Genomic DNA, 16643 nt, shown 5'->3' on the forward strand with positions numbered 1-16643 from the left:
AAGTTGTTATATTCCTAGAGTAGACATTGTATGATTTTTAGTCTTTAAAAATTGTTAACATGAATTATGGCCCAAAATGTGGTCTGTCTTGATGATTGTTCCATGTAAACTTGAGAATATTTTGCTGGTTTTGGGTAGTCTATAGATGTCAATTATTCCAATTGATTGATGATGCTGTAAGTTTCAGCCATGTCCTTACTGATTTTCTGCCTGCGGAATTTGTCCATTGTTGATAGGTACTGAAGGTCTTCAGCTCTAATAGTGGATTCATCTATTTCTCCTTGCAGTTTAACAGTTTTTGCCTCACATATTTTGATGCCCTGCTGTTAAGTGCATATACATTAAGGATTGTTGTATCTTTTTGGAGAATTGACCCCTTTATCATTATGTAATGCCCCTCATTTCCTTGCTCTGAAGTTTGCTCTGTCTGAAATTAGTGTAGCCACACCAACTTCTTTTTTTAATTAGGCTTCATGCCCAGCACAGAGCCCAACACAGGACTTGAACTCATAACCCTGAGATCAAGACGTGAGCTGAGATCAAGAGATGCTTAACTCAGTTGAGGCACCCCTCCAACTTTCTTCTGATTAGTGTTAGCATGATGTATCTTCCTCCATCTCCTTACTTTTAATCGACATGTGTCTTATATTTAAAGTAGGTTTTTTTATACACAACATATAGTTGGTCTTATTTCTTGATGCATGCTGACAATCTCTGACAATTGGTATATTTGGACCATTGATATTTAAATTGACTATTCATATAGCCAGATTAATATTATCATGTTTGTTATTATTTTCTTGTGATTGCCTTCATTTTTATTCCTGTTTTTGTTTTTTACTCTTTCTCTCCCTTTTGTGGCTTTAATTGAGCAATTAAAAATATAATTTTCTCTCCCTTCTTAGCATATAAATTCTATTTCTTTTTTTTCCTTTTTTTAGTGGTTGCCCTAGATTTTGCAGGATGCCTTTACAACTAGTCCAAGTCATGAGTAGTGCAAGGACCCTATAATAACAGAATAGTCCTCATTCCTGCTCCTTGTCCCTCGTATCACTGTGGTCATTCATTTCACTTATACTTAAGCACGTGTATATGGTGTATATGCACATCTATTTTGTATATATTATCATTATATTTTGTATACATAATTGGTTACATTGTTCCTATTATTTGAACAAATTGCTGTTAGGCCAATCAAGAGAAGGTTTTCTATTTTACCTTCCCTTATTCCTTCTCTAATGTTCTTCCTTTCTTTATGTAAATCTGTGTTTCTGACCTATATCATTTTTCTTACCTCTGAAGAACGTTCCTTAACATTTCTTGCAAGTCAGGTCTACTGACAACAAGTTCCCCCAATTGTTGTTTGTCTGAGAAAGTCTTTATTTCACCTTCACTTACGAAGGATAATTTTGCAGGGTGCATAGTTTTAGATTGGTAGCAGGTGGCAGAGGGGTTCCCTCAATATTTTAAATATTTTACTCAGGTCTCCTCTTGCTTGCATGGTTGCTGATACAATTTTCATCCTTGCTACTCTGTGTTCCCCCCCGCCCACCCCCGGCCCGGCTTCTTTAAAAATTTTTCTGTCTTTGATTTTCTGCAGTTTGAATATGATATGCCTATGGGTAGATTTTTTTTTGGTGTCTGTAGTGCTTGATGTTTTCTGAGGTTCCTGGATCTGTGGCTTGATGTCTGTCACTAATCTTGGAAAATTCTCAGCCCTTATTATTTCAAATATTGATTTTACTCCTCTCTCTCTTTTCCTTCTGGTATTCCCCATGATGCCACATTATATAACACCTCTGACAGTGGTCCCACAGTTCTTAGACATTCTAGTCCATCTTTCTCATGTCTTTTCTCTTTGCATTTGAGTTTTAGAAGTTTCTATTAACGTATCTTCAAGCGCACTGATTATTTCTTGGTCATGCCCAGTGTGTTGATGAGCCTTTCAAAGGCCTTCATTTCTTTACAGTCTTTTTCTAGGATATCCTTTTGATTCCATCTTAGAATTTCATTTTTTCTGCTTACATTATCTATCTGTTTTTGTATGTTGTCCACTTTTTCCATTAGAACCCTTACAGTATTAATCGTAATTAAATTCCTAGCCTAGTAATTCCAAAATCTCTGCCGTATCTGAGTCTGATTCTGATGTTGGCTTTGTATCTTCAACTGTGCTTTTTTTCTCCCTTGTCTTTTTTAGTTTGAGTTTAATTTTTTGTTGAAAGCTGGGCATGATGTACTGGGTAAAAAGAACTGAAAAAAAAAAAAGTGTGAGGGTGTTGTGTTTATTTGGCTAGGAGTTTTCCTGTGTTTGCTGCTTACTGTGGCTATCGGTGTCAGAGGCTAAAATTTCCTCAATGTCTTTGTTTTTTTCCTCCCCTTTTGTCTTTGGGTTTCCCTAGAGACTTCTTAAATAAGGTCTTTGACAATCATTTCTTTCTGTTTTAATCCCATTTAAAGCCTTATAGATATCATGAGTCATGGTAAGGTGTGAGGAGAGGGAAGCATTCTATAGTTAGATGATTGGGCAAGTCTTTCAGTGAGCCTGTGCCACTGGGATGAGGCCCTTCCAAGTTTTCAGTTCTCTTACCTCTCCTGCCACCACCTCTAGGTCAAACAGGAAGGGGTTGAGGTGGGTATTTCCCTTCTCCCACATTGGTAAAGTTCTGGTATAATCCAAGGTATTTAGGGCCTCTGGTTTAATAGTGTCCCTTGAGGGCTGGATTTGTTACAAAAAATGGAATGCTCTGAGGAGATTTCAAAATATGTACTTTTCCCCTATGCCTGCCAACAAACACAAGGGGATTTTTCTCCAGACTTCACCCTGAGAACCCAGTGCAGGGCTCCTAGAGGTAAAACTCACAGAAGTAGGGAGCCCCAACCTGGAGACTTTAACTCTTAAGTTTGTCTACACTGAGCCTCCAGCAATTCATCAATTAAGGTTTTTCTACCCATTACTGTCCTAAATGAAGGGTTTCTGCTCCACCTGTGATTCTCTATATTTGCTTCCACTTTTGAGGGTAGCACTTTGCCCTATGACCTCACTTCTCGGTTAGACTAAGACGAGTTGTTGACCATTAGTTTGTTTAGCTCTTTTCTTGTTGTGAGGACCGAGGTGATGACTTACAAGCTCCTCACATACTGCACTGGACTGTTACGACTTCTCTAGAAGATGTTTCACAAGCCAGAAAAATGCCCTTTGACTCAATAATATCATTTCTAGAAATTGGTTTTGAGAAAATAATCAGAAATAGGTACAAAGGAAGATAGTCACCAAACGTTATTTGTAATAGCAAAAACTGGAAATAACACAACTGTCTGGTAATGGGGTGTTGATTTAAAAATTATGAAACATCAGTGTAGCCATTAACAGTTATGTCTTTTTAAAGATTTTTTAAAGTTTATTTATTTTAAGAGAGAGAGAATCCCAAGCAGAGCCTGATGCAGAATTCAGACTCACAAACTGTGAGATCATGACCTGAGCAAAAGTCAGATACTTAACCAACTAAGTCACCCAGGCGCCCCATCAATTATGTTTTAAACTAATATTTAGAGGGAAAATGTTTGTAGTATGTCAAACGACTAAGAATCTGATGAAGAAGTCATATATGCGTATACAGATGGCCTATCTCTCGGTTTTGCCTGAGGCCCCAAAGCCGGGAATAAGACAGAGACATCCCAGAGCAAGGTACTCGGCCATGCTAGACCACCTACGCAGCCCAAGGGAGGGATTGCAGAACCAGTTTTACTACTCTTGGCTAACCAGTTCAAGACTTTAAAATTAAGAGAGGTTGGAAGTTGAAGAGGCCCACAGAGACCAATTTAGAAGAGCCGGGCCACACCCTCTCCTGCCTTAAGTGGAGATAAAGAAGCTTCAGAGAATACTCTTCCACTGCTGGACAGGTGTCCCCTGGGGTTTGATTTATGAGTCCTCTTAAGAGATTTTGGGGGCGCCTGGGTGGCTCAGTCGGTTAAGCTTCTGACTTCAGCTCAGGTCAGATCTCACATTCGTGGGTTTGAGCCCCGCATCAGGCTCTGTGCTGACAGCTAGCTCAGAGCCTGGAGCCTGCTTCCGGTTCTGTGTCTCCTCTCTCTGCCCCTCCCCCTCTCATGCTCTGTCTCTCTCTGTATCAAAAATAAATAAAACATTAAAAAATAAATAAATAAAAATTTAAACAAATTTAAAAACAGATTTTGATAGTCAAGAGCTTCTTGTAACTGGCAAAGTAGAGAAGAGGACTGCCTTGGTGGCATATGGCACTCCTGCAGTGGAGGGCAATGGTAAGGCATCTACTTCTCACAGACCAAACATAGGCCCTGGAGAAAGAGTCCTTTTAAAAGACCTCAACAGGATCTTCGTAGAGGTATAAACTGCTGGGAGACGGGGCCAGGGCACAGCTCATACACAAGGGACCCGCTAGTGAAGTCCCCAGACGTCACCCCACGGACCACTCAGGTGGGGCCTCACATCCCTCCGCTTCTTTCCTCCCCTTCTTTCTGTCCACAACCCTGGACGGCCCAAGCCAGCAGCTAACAAGTGAGGAAAGAGGCAAAAAGGGAAAAACACTTAACCTTCCTCTTCACTGAATTGAAGTCTTCCAAGCCAGAAACCGTCCTCTCCCCTCATTCTGTAATTTTATACATTGCAAAAACACAGGAGGGAAACATCAAAATGTTGACATTTTAACAATGTTTATCTCCTGGTACATGGGATTTTTAATCATATTTTTTTAACTTTTAAGTGAAAATTTAATACCTTTACAATCAGAACAAAGCATATATATAATCAGAAAATAAAAGTGGGTTTTTTTAAATAAAAACCCCATAAGGATTAATTTGTTGTTTATAAAATATTCTCTATCAGACAATTCCTCAGGAATATGTTTTTGCATGATATAACTTCATTTGAGGTCTTATCCTCTATAATAATTCTCTTTTAATTTGTCAAGTTGGGAATTTAAAATTATATTATTTTTCACCAAAATAGATTCTGTTGTTTTTTATAAAAATTTTTTAACATTTATTTTTGAGAGGCAGAGCATGAGCAGGGGCAGAGGTGTTGCAGAAGAGGGAGACAGAGAATCTGAAGCAGGCTCCAGGCTCTGAGCTGTCAGCACAGAGCCCAACGGGGGGCTCCAACTCATGAACCATGAGATCATGACCTGAGCGAAAGTCTGACACTCAACTGACTGAGTCACCCACATACCCCTAGAATTCCTTACTTTTAAAGTTCTGTTGTTTTATAAAATTAGGTCAGCCCTAAACAAAGTATTGGAATTATTTTTTGGATATAGTTATAATATTTAATGACATGGTACACTTCATACTATATTGTTAAAGTTTTTTAAAAACGACTTAAAAATAGATGTCTGTGGTTTGATTCTATCTGTGTATACTTTAATTTCTGGATATATCTGTATAAATAAGTGTATATACATTTATAAATTAGATACAGCACTGTGATGATTATTGATTGGTTACTACTAATTATCCCTAAGTAGTAAGATTACAAGTGATTTTTGTTTTTTCTTCTTCTTCCTCCATAATTTCTACCTAACAGCTGAATTAATTTTACAATAGGAAATAACATATACCACCAAAAGTAAAAACCAGGGTGTTTGTTTTGTAAATTGTTTTAATGCAGCACTCTACGAAACCTAACGCATTGAAGGAAGATCCAACAAGGGACCTGAAACAGCTTCTCCAAGAGCTGAGAAGTGTGATCAACGAGGAGCCATCTGTGCCCCTGGGCAAGCCCGAGGAAGAAGGGAGAACTCCGTCCCTGGGAGCCTCCTACGTGGCTGTGTAAGACTGGGTTCTGTCCCCAGCGGGGTGCCGGGATGCCCGGAGGGGTCTGCGGGACACTCTGTGGGAGGTTGATGTTTAAATTGCTCTGAAGAGTATCTGCTGTTACCGGGGAAGCAGAATGAAAGTGGAGGAGCTAAGCAAAAGTAAAACAACTTGATATCAAGAGCAAATAATGCAGTTATTATGTTCACAAGTAGTCAAAGCAAGGTATTACCCAAAGCTACATTCATATAATAATTTATAGTTCTCAACAGATTTCACATCCAAAACCTTTCTTAAAAATATTTTTTAACTTTTGAGAGAGAGAGAGCACACATTTAAAAATACATGGAATCTGGAAATTGTTCTTTGTATAATTAACTGAGAGTTCTATTTATACAGAAATGGTAAAGAGATTACATTGCTGAATATCTGTCAGTTGAGAAGGAGTGGGGGAGGGGCAGAGAGAGAGGGAGACAGAGAATCCCAAGCAGGCTCTACACTGTCCGTATGGAGCCCGATGCAGAGCCCAAACCCATGAACCGAACCCACGAACTGTGAGATCATGACCTGAGTCAAAATCAATAGTCAGATGCTTAGCCTACTGAGCCACCCAAGCACCCCTCACATCTTATTTGATTATCACAACTGTTTGAGCTAAGACAGAGCAGGATTTATTTATCCCATTTTACAGGTGAGATAGACGTAAGTTTCAAAATGTTGACTTGCCTGCAGCTGCAGAATTTGATGGTGGAGCTAAACTAGAATCATGAAAACTAGATGCCTCTCAAGGTATAATCTAATAGGGAAGTCTTTGGTTGTCATTGGACAGATGAGTAAATTTAGCCAAGATTGAGTTGCCTTCTCCTATAAAGCAAAGAAGCAAAGCCAAAAGTGAAAGTTAGAGCCTCTGGTCCCCCGCACTAATCCGTCCACCAGGATCGCCATGATCCCCTGGTCAGATGACTTTCATCACTTTAGCCATTAATTACGGGCTTGAACACAAATATATTTGATACTTGCCTTTAAAGAATGCATATTAATTTGCAATAATCCTACAAATAACTTGTCACCAAAGCCTAAATTTGGCCTACCGCTTTTTGGAGTCCATGGAACAGAAGATATTTCTGAGTTGATGAACTCCAGGGACAGCCTTCTGCAAAATTTTCTTGGAGGCCTAAAATCTACTGTTACACTTTAAAGAAGAGTGAAATACCTAGGAGCAATTGATTATTCTAAAAATACATGGACTCAGGAAATTGTTCTTTGTATAATTAACTGAGAGGTATCTTTATCTGTACAGAGATGGTAGAGTAAGTGATTGCATTACTGAATTAAACCTGAGATAGAGATACGCCCTAGGTAAGAAGAATCAGAGATTCTGAATCTAATTAGTTGTCCAAGAACTTTTTATGTTTCCAGGTAATTTGGGAAGTCTGGGCGGTTTACATGGGAACTTATGGGCATCTGGGGTGTCATTGAAGGAAAGCTTTTACATTGTTTAACTGAAACCAGACTGGGTTTCAGTGTAATGTACTTTCTTAAAATCAATAAGATTTTTTTCCACTTATTTTAAATTTTGCTGCTGTTTACCCATATGAAGATATTTATAAGTATGCTTTACCAAAAATGGAAGATTTTTCTACATTTACACTCATTTACAATTGCTTACATAACTTTTGAGAGGAAGGTAATCCAGAAGGAAATTCTGACAATCTCAGTACAGGATAAGAACTTCACAGAAAACAATCCTATTTTCCTCAGTAGGAATTGAATAGTTGAATTTTTTAATGAAATCCTAAAAAGAATACAAAGAAATTAAATCCATAACTCCTCCACAGAGACAACTTCTGAGAACGGACTTTAGCCAAAAAGGAAACAAAGCTAATATTAATTTGTTATTCATGTAAAACACAGAGGCTATTGCTAGTAGGTCTTTATCAGCAACTCACCGTCTGCTGATTGGGTGCCTGGTTCCTTGGTCTGAGGTTGAAAGAGGTCCCTATCTTGTCACCAGCCTGGTCACTCCCATCGTGTGCTCAACCGAAACAGACTCCTGGGTCCCAAGAGGAGTTCATCCCTTTCCGTCGCCAACCTGCTCTTCACACTGTTTCTCCGCTTGGAAGAGCCATTTGCCCCAGTCTCACCCTTTGAGTCAGCGTTGGTGTAAAAGCAATGTTCAGGGGAACAATGTTGTCTTGTTACTAAGTAAAAATGACACCGTATAGTCTTTCATTTCTCCCATCCTTCTGCCTACAGAAGCAACAATTCATTAAGGGAGTCCACCGAAGGTAGCAAATCCAGTGAAACTCTTAGCAGGTAAGAAGTGGTCTTACCAGGGCCTGGAAGTCCTAATGTCCTCATTACTTACTGATCATTCATTTATTTAGCAGACTGTTAAGTGTCCATGACGTGCCACGCTGGGTCCTTAGAGTGTAGCAGTGGGCAAGACAGATGTGGGTTTACAATGATAAGATCTGTTTATTGACTGACTGCCTGGAAAAAAAAAAACTTGTATCTTTTCTATTTCCACCACCTATTAAAAATAGAGGTATCAGAGCCTTTTTTGTATCCTCAGGATAAAAAAAAAGAATTCTGTTCAAATTCACTTAGGCAGAGGCTTATTCACTGCTGTATCTTCAGCATCAGCCATGTTGCCTGACACACAGTAGCCATTCAGTAAAGTTTTGTGTAGTGAGTGAATTAAGAAAGTATTATATATATTTTCTTACTGTTCCTTCTGCGTCATCAATATACAGTGAACTAGAATCTTTTAAAATATATCTTTATCAAAACGAATTTTGATTTTCTTCTCACCTACATATGTGACACTACATAACACCTATTAATAATATCTGCAGGTATCTACTGCATATTTTTATTTTTACATTTTCTGGATGTTGTAGACATTTCATTTAGTCCATCTAGCCTAATCTTTTTAATATTTATATTTGAGAGCATGAGCAGGGGAGGAGCAGAGAGGAAGACACAGAATCCGCAGCACAATCTACCTAACCTAATCTTTGACCTAGGCATTATTATATCCATCTATAGGTTAGAAATGAAGACTCACATTGCTTTAGCAACTTGCCAGGGTCATACAGCTTGTAAACAGTGGAGCCAGGTTCGAACTCAGGCCTAGCTGGCTCCTGAGCTCAGGCGTGTGACCACCTCCATGTTCTGCCTCTATGTACCTGCTCTGAGCTCCTGGGAAAGGGCCCCGTGCTAGGCATGGGCACAGAAGGCCCGCTCTCCTGAGGTGCGTCAAGCTCTGCTGTAGTTTGTCCACGACCAGGAAAATCTATTTCCTTCAGCAACGATGTGTTTGTGAAGAGAGAGAATGGGGAGGAAAAGATGGGCCTTTGCTCCTACCTGTATTCACATATTTAGCAGAAGAAGAAGAGGTTTTCAGATATTTAGTAGAAGTTCTGAGAAGCATGAAACATACGAGAAAATGAAGAATGCATTTGAACGCTCTCTACGCACTGCAGCACATTGGCCATTTTGGAAACTCACAAATGAGAAAGAATCACAGCTGCTGTTTCACTAGGACGGTTCACAGTAATCGCAGCACCTTTGCCTGATTCAGCATCTTACGGCAATGTTTCTTCATTTAGAAACTTCTGCAGCCTTTTAAGCTAAATCAATATAGTCCGTATACCCAGAACAGAATAAAAAATTAAAGAAACGAACAACTCTGGTGTGTGGATTTGTGCTTGAATTATTCTGAGAGCCACATCTCTCAGAGGCTTGTGGAGAATTGACTTTTCTTATTTTGTTATATTTTTATAACTTAATGGGCAACATCGTGCCCTAAGGAAGGTTTCCAATAGAGGCTTCAAACATCCAGCTTCCTTTTGCGCATCTCCATGTGGGCGTTTCAGGAGATGAAACATCATGACCTGAAGATCACAATGACCAAAATGAAACAAAGGCGCTCATTCCACAAAACCATTCCCCTCCATCTCACCTTGTGTCTGTAAATGGCCCCACTGCTTTCCAGGGCACTTCTGCTTAAATCCTATCCTTGTCTTTGATTCTTCTTTCTCCTTTGTCTCGTTTCTCAAGTCACCAAATCTTATTAATTTTGGCTCTAAAACAGTTCTCAAATCCATTTTCTTCTTTGTACATCCTCTTGAACTGCCTGTGTTAATCCCCTATGGCTGTTGTAACAAAATTAGTTGCTTTAAATGACACAAATTGATCTCTCTTACATTTCCAAGGAAGCCCAAAGCCCTAAATCAGTTCCACTGGGCAGAGTCAAGATGTCGGCAGGACCACACTCTCTCCAGAATGGGGTTAATCCATTTCCTTAGTTTTTTCCACTTCTAGAGTTTTGTTTCTTGCACTCTGGCTTGTGGCTTCTCCCTTCATCTTCAGATAGCAGCAGGGCGTGGCATCTTCAAACCTCTCCACCGAGATTGCCACGTGGTCTTCTGTCTTCCGGGTGAAATCCCCCCTGCCTCCTTTTTACAGACACTTGGGATGGCAGTTAGCCCCTCTCCTAGAAAACCCAGGATAATTGCCCCATCTCAGGATCCTTGATTCCCTCACATCATATCACATGGGTTCTTGATATTCAAAAGCAGATGGATGTAGCAGCCATTATTCAGCCTGCCACAGTGCTTTAGGCCTTTCTACCTTTCTTATAGACTGTTGCAGTGGGTTTGACAGCGTTTGGTGTGGATGCTTTTAAACTCCAGTCTCATGCATATTCCAGTCATTTCTGTATGTCTATATCAAATTGATCTGCCTGAAGCACACCTCGGGCTATGACTGTTCCATCCCTAGAACCTTCAGAGCCTCCCCGCTACCTACCGCAGCAACAACTAACTCTTTGCCCTGATAAAACTATCCACGGCCTTCCTTTCTAGGGCTTTTCTTCTAATAGAGCTGTCCTCAGACTTTTTGGTCTCAGGACCCCTTTGCAGTCACAAATAGGGATGTTTCCTAAGAACTTTTGTTTAAGTATTGGAAAATAAAGCTTCACGTTAGCATTTTAAGAGTATAAAACATTTGACATACTGTTAGAAACAACAAAGTATCACCTGTTAACATAATAGCATTTTATTATGAAAAATAACTTTTTCAAACAAATTATTGAAAAGGCATTCTTTTACAGTTTAATGTGTGCCTTCACAAAAGGTAGCCGATTCTCATGTGTGCGTCTGCATGTAGTCCATTGTGATATCGTGTGGCTTGGGGAGCCTCTGGGAAACGCCACTGTACACTTGTGACAGACTGAGAGTTCAAAAGCAGATGCTAATCTCCATGTTGTAATAAAGGCAGCGTTGACATCACAGACCCCGTGCAAGAGAGCTGCTGGCACAGTATCCTCATGCTGCCACCCAGCCACAGACAGCAGTTTGGTTCCTTTCAACTTGTTGATTTAAGTACGTCTGATAGTTTTATAAAGTGATACTACTATTGCTAAGAGAGGTTCCTTTTTTTTTTTGTCTTTTTTTCATTTTAAAATACGTTATTAAGATTGTATCTCCTAGAATCTATGAGAGAAATATTTGGGGTTTATAGCTATTATTATAAAAATGAATTTTCTAACCAATTATTACTATATTTTCATTCTGCAGAAGGTTCATGGGCACGGAATGCTTAACAATAACGCAACTCATGATCTCCCTGATATTTTAGGGTTTCTGCAATTTAGGGTTATAGCTGCCATCTTTAGTTTGTATTTTAAGCTTTCGCTTTTGTGTGCATTAGCTTCTGCCCATAAATCTTAGCACTGTATTTGTGAATTGGAATGTCTGCATGACCATCCTTCTGCTTCCAGAGAGCCGGTCACATTACACACGGGAGACCTAGAAGATCCATCTAGTTGTTTTACATTCCTGTCTACAGGTGAGTATCCAGTGAAAGCACGCAGGCTGGGCCCGCTTCAGACTCTGCTGTGGCTTCTCGTTTCCGTGAGAGTGGAGGCCGGTGCGACCGCAGCCCCTGAGTCCCCATTGACTCTCTAGGGTTACTTCCTCCTGCCCCCTTCATTCACCCTGCGTCATCTACCCTTGAGTTGTTCCTTGAACCTCCCAGGCAGCTTCTGTACTAAGTAAGGCCTTCACACCACTGTTCTTGAGCATCACTGACCCTCCACCTCCTTTAAAGCCTCTGTTCAGGTGTCACTCACCCAGCGAGACTGCTCTCCTGACCTTGTGCAAAAATTGTGCCTCTCCCATACTCCCAATCGCCCTTTTTGCTTTAGTTGCACTTAGTATCTTTTAATAAATAACTTACTAATTTAAGTTGTTCATAAAGGTGACTGCGTCACCTCCTGCTCGACAAGCTGTACAGGGCAGGCGTCTTTGTTTAGTTCCCTGATATATTACAGGCACATAGCAGGTGCTCAATAAATACTTATTAAATGGATAAAAAGAAAAAAAGAATAGAGACACATGGTTCTTTTTATAATTTCCAAAGACATAATGCTATCTGTTCAGCAAGGGGGTCAAGGAAGGGATTGAAAGATAACAGAATCTATTGAAAAGCAAAATGGCATAACAGACGAGAAATGGAAGAGAAAAATAAAAACATTACAGGGGAAAGAATGCCTTAGGAAAAACATAAATGGGTAGGTATGACTGAAATCACAGGGACTTGATGGACCTTTGGTGGGGAAATTACACGAAAAAGAATTTAAAACTAAGAAAGACAAAAATTAATTACAGAGAATATTTATGGGGAGCCTGGGTGGCTCAGTTGGTTAAGCATCTGACTTCTGCTCAGGTCATGATCTCACAGCTCATGGGTTCAAGCCCTGCATCAGGCTCTGTGCTGATAACTCAGAGCCTGGAGCCTGCTTCCAATTCTCTCTCTCTCTCTCTCTCTCTCTCTCTCTCTCTCTGCCCCTCCCCTCTCTCTCAAATATAAATAAACATTAAAAAAATTTTTAAGATTCTCATCCTATAGAAGAGAATAAAATGAATGGGAAAGAATGAAGCTGTGAAAATGATGGCTATTCAACAGAGGTCTGGCCGTAGCTCTGGGCAGGGACATAATATCACAGGAGTAACGCAAACAAGGGGAACTGACAGGTGAGATGACCGAGACAGGAGAAAGATCAATCTCTAGAATGTCTTTTTTTTATGGAAGAGTGTTTATATGTAAAATCGAAAAAAAGCAGTTTTAATAAATGCAAATTACTAATTTTTAAATAATCTTCAACCTGTGAGAAATCTTTTAAGAACTAATATTTTGAAGAAAAAGACCATTTATCTGAAGTTAATGCTTTCAGGTTTACTTCACTTACATGTTTTTACTGCTGTCTTAATAATTACCCAAGAGAATATAATATATATTCTTGCCTTGTTAGATTAGTATAAATGAGCACTTTTACGTTTTTCTTGCGTTGTGAGTACTGTAGAACATGTTAATTTCACTAACTAGTCTTTCAAGTTCTATACAGTTGCTGTCACATGTATATTTTAATTGTAAAGGTAAATACCACAGTGGATAATTTGCATTGTTTTGTACAGTTAATATCTATTTAGATATACCTATATATTTATACTTTACTTTCTGTCTGGTGTTATTTTACTCTTAATGCCTTTAATTTTTCCTTTAATGTAAGTCTGCTGGTAAATATATTCTCTCAGTTACTGTTTTTCTCCAGTTGTATTTATTTCATCCTCATTTTTGAACAATGTTTTTGTTGAGTTTAGAATTTTAGCATGACATTTTTCCTTGACTTTGAAAATATTCCATTGTTTTCTGGATTCCATTGTTTCTACTGAGAAGTTGGCTCTGAATTTAATAGTTGCTCATTTAAATGTAATCTGTCCTTTTTGCCCTTTTAGCAACTTTAGGATAGTTTTTCTCTTCGATTTGTTTTTTTTTCTTTTTCTATTTTAGCCGCTTTTATTGATATGGTCAGGTATGGTTTTCTTCATGTAAGAAGGACCTGTTTAGGGTTTGGAATAATGCTGCATAAATCTGTGGTTGTCTGTGCCTCCACTATCCAGATCTTGTTTGTATCTATAATCTGTATTTTTACTCTTGGTTTTCTGCCATATCATTTTGACTCCTTATATGCCTGTTTGTTTTTATTGTATGAAAGACATCTATGAGGGGCGCCTGGGTGGCTCAGTCAGTTAAGCATCAGGCTTCCGGCTTCGGCTCAGGTCTTGATCTCACGGCTCATGGGTTCGAGCCCCGTGTCGGGCTCCGTGCTGACAGCTAGCTCAGAGCCTGGAGCCTGCTTTGGATTCTGTGTCTCCCTCTCTTTCTGACCCTCCCCTGCTCATGCTGTCTCTCTCTGTCTCTCAAAAATAAAAATTAAAAAACATCAAAAAATTTTTTTAAAAGAAAGACATCTATGAAAAATTATTCAAATGTGTTGAGGCATAGGATAAGATTACCTTCCTCCAGATAGCATTCATGCTTGCTTCTGATAGACAACTAAGAACACCATAATCCCAGATCAATTTAATCCAGTCAGGAATTAAGATGATTTGAAGCTAGACCTCAAGATCCCCAAAGGCACGTCTTGTTTCTGTTTATCCTTATTTCTAAGACATAGCCCTTTGCAATTCTAACCCAAAGCCTTGGGTATTTATTAGAACATTCCCTCACCCCCATTATTGGGAATATTTTCTTATGAAAATTTGACTTTTTGAGAAGTACAGTGTACTATTTTTAATTAATTCTGTCCTTTTGCTTTTGTTCTTGCAATATTTTAGCAAGTCCATCTGTGAAAAATTCAGCTTCTCATTCATTCCATTCTTCTCCTAAGAAGTCTCCAGTTCACTCACTCCTGACTAGTTCGGTTGAAGATTCCATAGGCTCCACATCACAATATAGATCCACCAAACCTGTTCGTTCATCTGATTCTGTTAAAGGTAAGAATGATCTGATGTCCCTGATGAGCTCTAGTGAATTGAAAGTTCTCTTCCATAATCAGAATTAATAAGATTTTACATGGTGGTCTTATATATGCTGTGTAACTTATGTGAGTCTTATCTAAATAAAATAGCTATTTCATGCATGCACACATGCACACACTCTCTTAATAAATATGCAGAGATATTATATGTGAATATTTTCTCTTTACTTCTCTGACATGAATAATGAACTCTCCCTCTCCATTTTACTATAAGATTTTTGGTCTTTTTTTTTTTTTTTAATGCTGTGACTTTTCTTTCTTATTTACATTCTCTCAAATCATGGCTCTCTTCAGTCTCTGCCTTTGTAAGTGCAAGTATTTATCATACAAATTTGTCGGATGTTTTCATTTTTAAGATTTTAAGTTCATTTGTTATTTGCTAAAACAGATGAAGAAAATGGTTTGATTTAGATTAAGTGCATGATAAATAAGTGGACGTTATATATGTATGTGTATATATGTGTGTTTGTGTAAATATATATATATATTGACTTGAACTTGAAATGTTTTTACCATATTTTGACAGCAATGCAAACAACCCCAGTGCTGTCTGACATTGGTCCCTTTGATAGGGGATACACTGGTCAAATTGTTGCGTCATTGTTAAGTCAGCGCTTAGCCTTTAGAAATTCTATGCCTCACACGTTTCTAGATCTCCCCAAAATATGAAAACCATAACCTAATCACAGATTTTAGTTCATTTTACCATCTTATTTCTGTACTTTGCCCTCCATCCTTTCATATATTTCTAAGTTATTCCTTAGTATCTTTAAAAACACTAAATAAAAATACTAAATAAAAGGGGGGGTCAAACTCTTGAACTATTAGTGCTGTGACTATTGTGGAAGTAGAACAGTACTTCTGGTCACCTCAGTATTTGTGGTTACATAATAGCACGGAATTTCCTTGTTTTCTGTTGTCAGATATTCATCAAACATCATGTATTTTATATTATCGGTGTGAAAAATATCTCTCTGAGGAACTGGTTTTCATCCTCTTGAACTAAAGTAATTCTTAGAGGATTGCCTTTAATACTAATATCTGTACTGGAAAATGGGGGTTTTTAATAGGAAAATGAGCCACCAAAAACTATTTTCAAGATTATACAGCAAGTTAAGGACTAAGATCAAAATAAAATTTCAGGATTGCCAATCAACTATCTTTTAGAGTTAGCAAAACTAACTGAGTAGAGGTTAGTTTACAGGCTTCCAGCCCCTCTTCACTTGCTCCTCCCACATTTATTTAAACTAGGCTCACGTGGCCAGTCAGGATCCAGATTCCCCCTCCAACGCCGTGTAAAACTGTCCTCATTCAGGTGACAGCCACTACAATGGGCACTTGGGCTCACACACATTCAAAACTGTTGCCAATGTCAGTATTAAGTCTTGCTCCTCCAAACCCTAAGTTAATGGCTCTACTTAGGTTTGGTATGAAAAACTGCCATTTAGAATGTAGAATGTATCATTAAAGTATTCCTCTCCCTCATCCCATTTAATGCTATGTCGTTAAATAATAATGTTAGATTGGTTTGAAACAAAATCAGATAAGCTAGTATTGGAATGTTTAGATAAAACACTTTTAAGTTTTAAGTAGTGTTTTAAAGTTTTCATTATTTTCAAAGAAAGCTTGTTTAACCTGTAATTGGAAGATTTCAAAAAGAAATACTGAATAGACTTTTAATATCACATCTAAGCAATTTTCTAATAGCTTCACAGTCTCAGCCAATAGAAACAACAGGAAAAACATGCCAGAAGCTTCAGAACAGACTGGAAAGCTTGCAGACTCTGGTAGAAGATTTACAGATGAAGAACCAAGGTACAGTGTACATTTCGGAGAGCTCTTCCTTACTCAAAAGAGCCCTCACTTCTCATCAGGTTACGCCTCCTATCTACAGACCCACTGAAGCCGATATTAAATCAGCAATTCAGAAACCTCAAGTCAAATATGAAGGTCTTAACCGTGACTA

The 16643-nt window shown here is 38.6% G+C and overlaps 1 protein-coding gene across 5 annotated transcripts in view; it reads left to right on the forward strand.

Moving 5' to 3' along the window:
• Positions 1-16643, forward strand: part of CCDC158 (coiled-coil domain containing 158) — a 91468-nt gene that overhangs the window by 72459 nt on the left and 2366 nt on the right. For 3 of the 5 annotated variants that reach the window (XM_029944632.1, XM_029944622.1, XM_029944640.1), the window contains exons 18-22: positions 5642-5802; positions 8044-8103; positions 11576-11643; positions 14475-14633; positions 16393-16492. In XM_029944632.1, coding sequence (XP_029800492.1) covers positions 5642-5802; positions 8044-8103; positions 11576-11643; positions 14475-14633; positions 16393-16492 — 548 coding nt within the window. Of the gene's footprint in view, positions 1-5641; positions 5803-8043; positions 8104-11575; positions 11644-14474; positions 14634-16370; positions 16493-16643 lie in introns of those variants that run through there. The other 2 variants (XM_029944657.1, XM_029944650.1) reach the window with 2 other exon arrangements.

This window comes from Suricata suricatta, chromosome 1 (assembly GCF_006229205.1).
Source record: "Suricata suricatta isolate VVHF042 chromosome 1, meerkat_22Aug2017_6uvM2_HiC, whole genome shotgun sequence".
In the NCBI taxonomy this organism is placed as follows: domain Eukaryota; kingdom Metazoa; phylum Chordata; class Mammalia; order Carnivora; family Herpestidae; genus Suricata; species Suricata suricatta.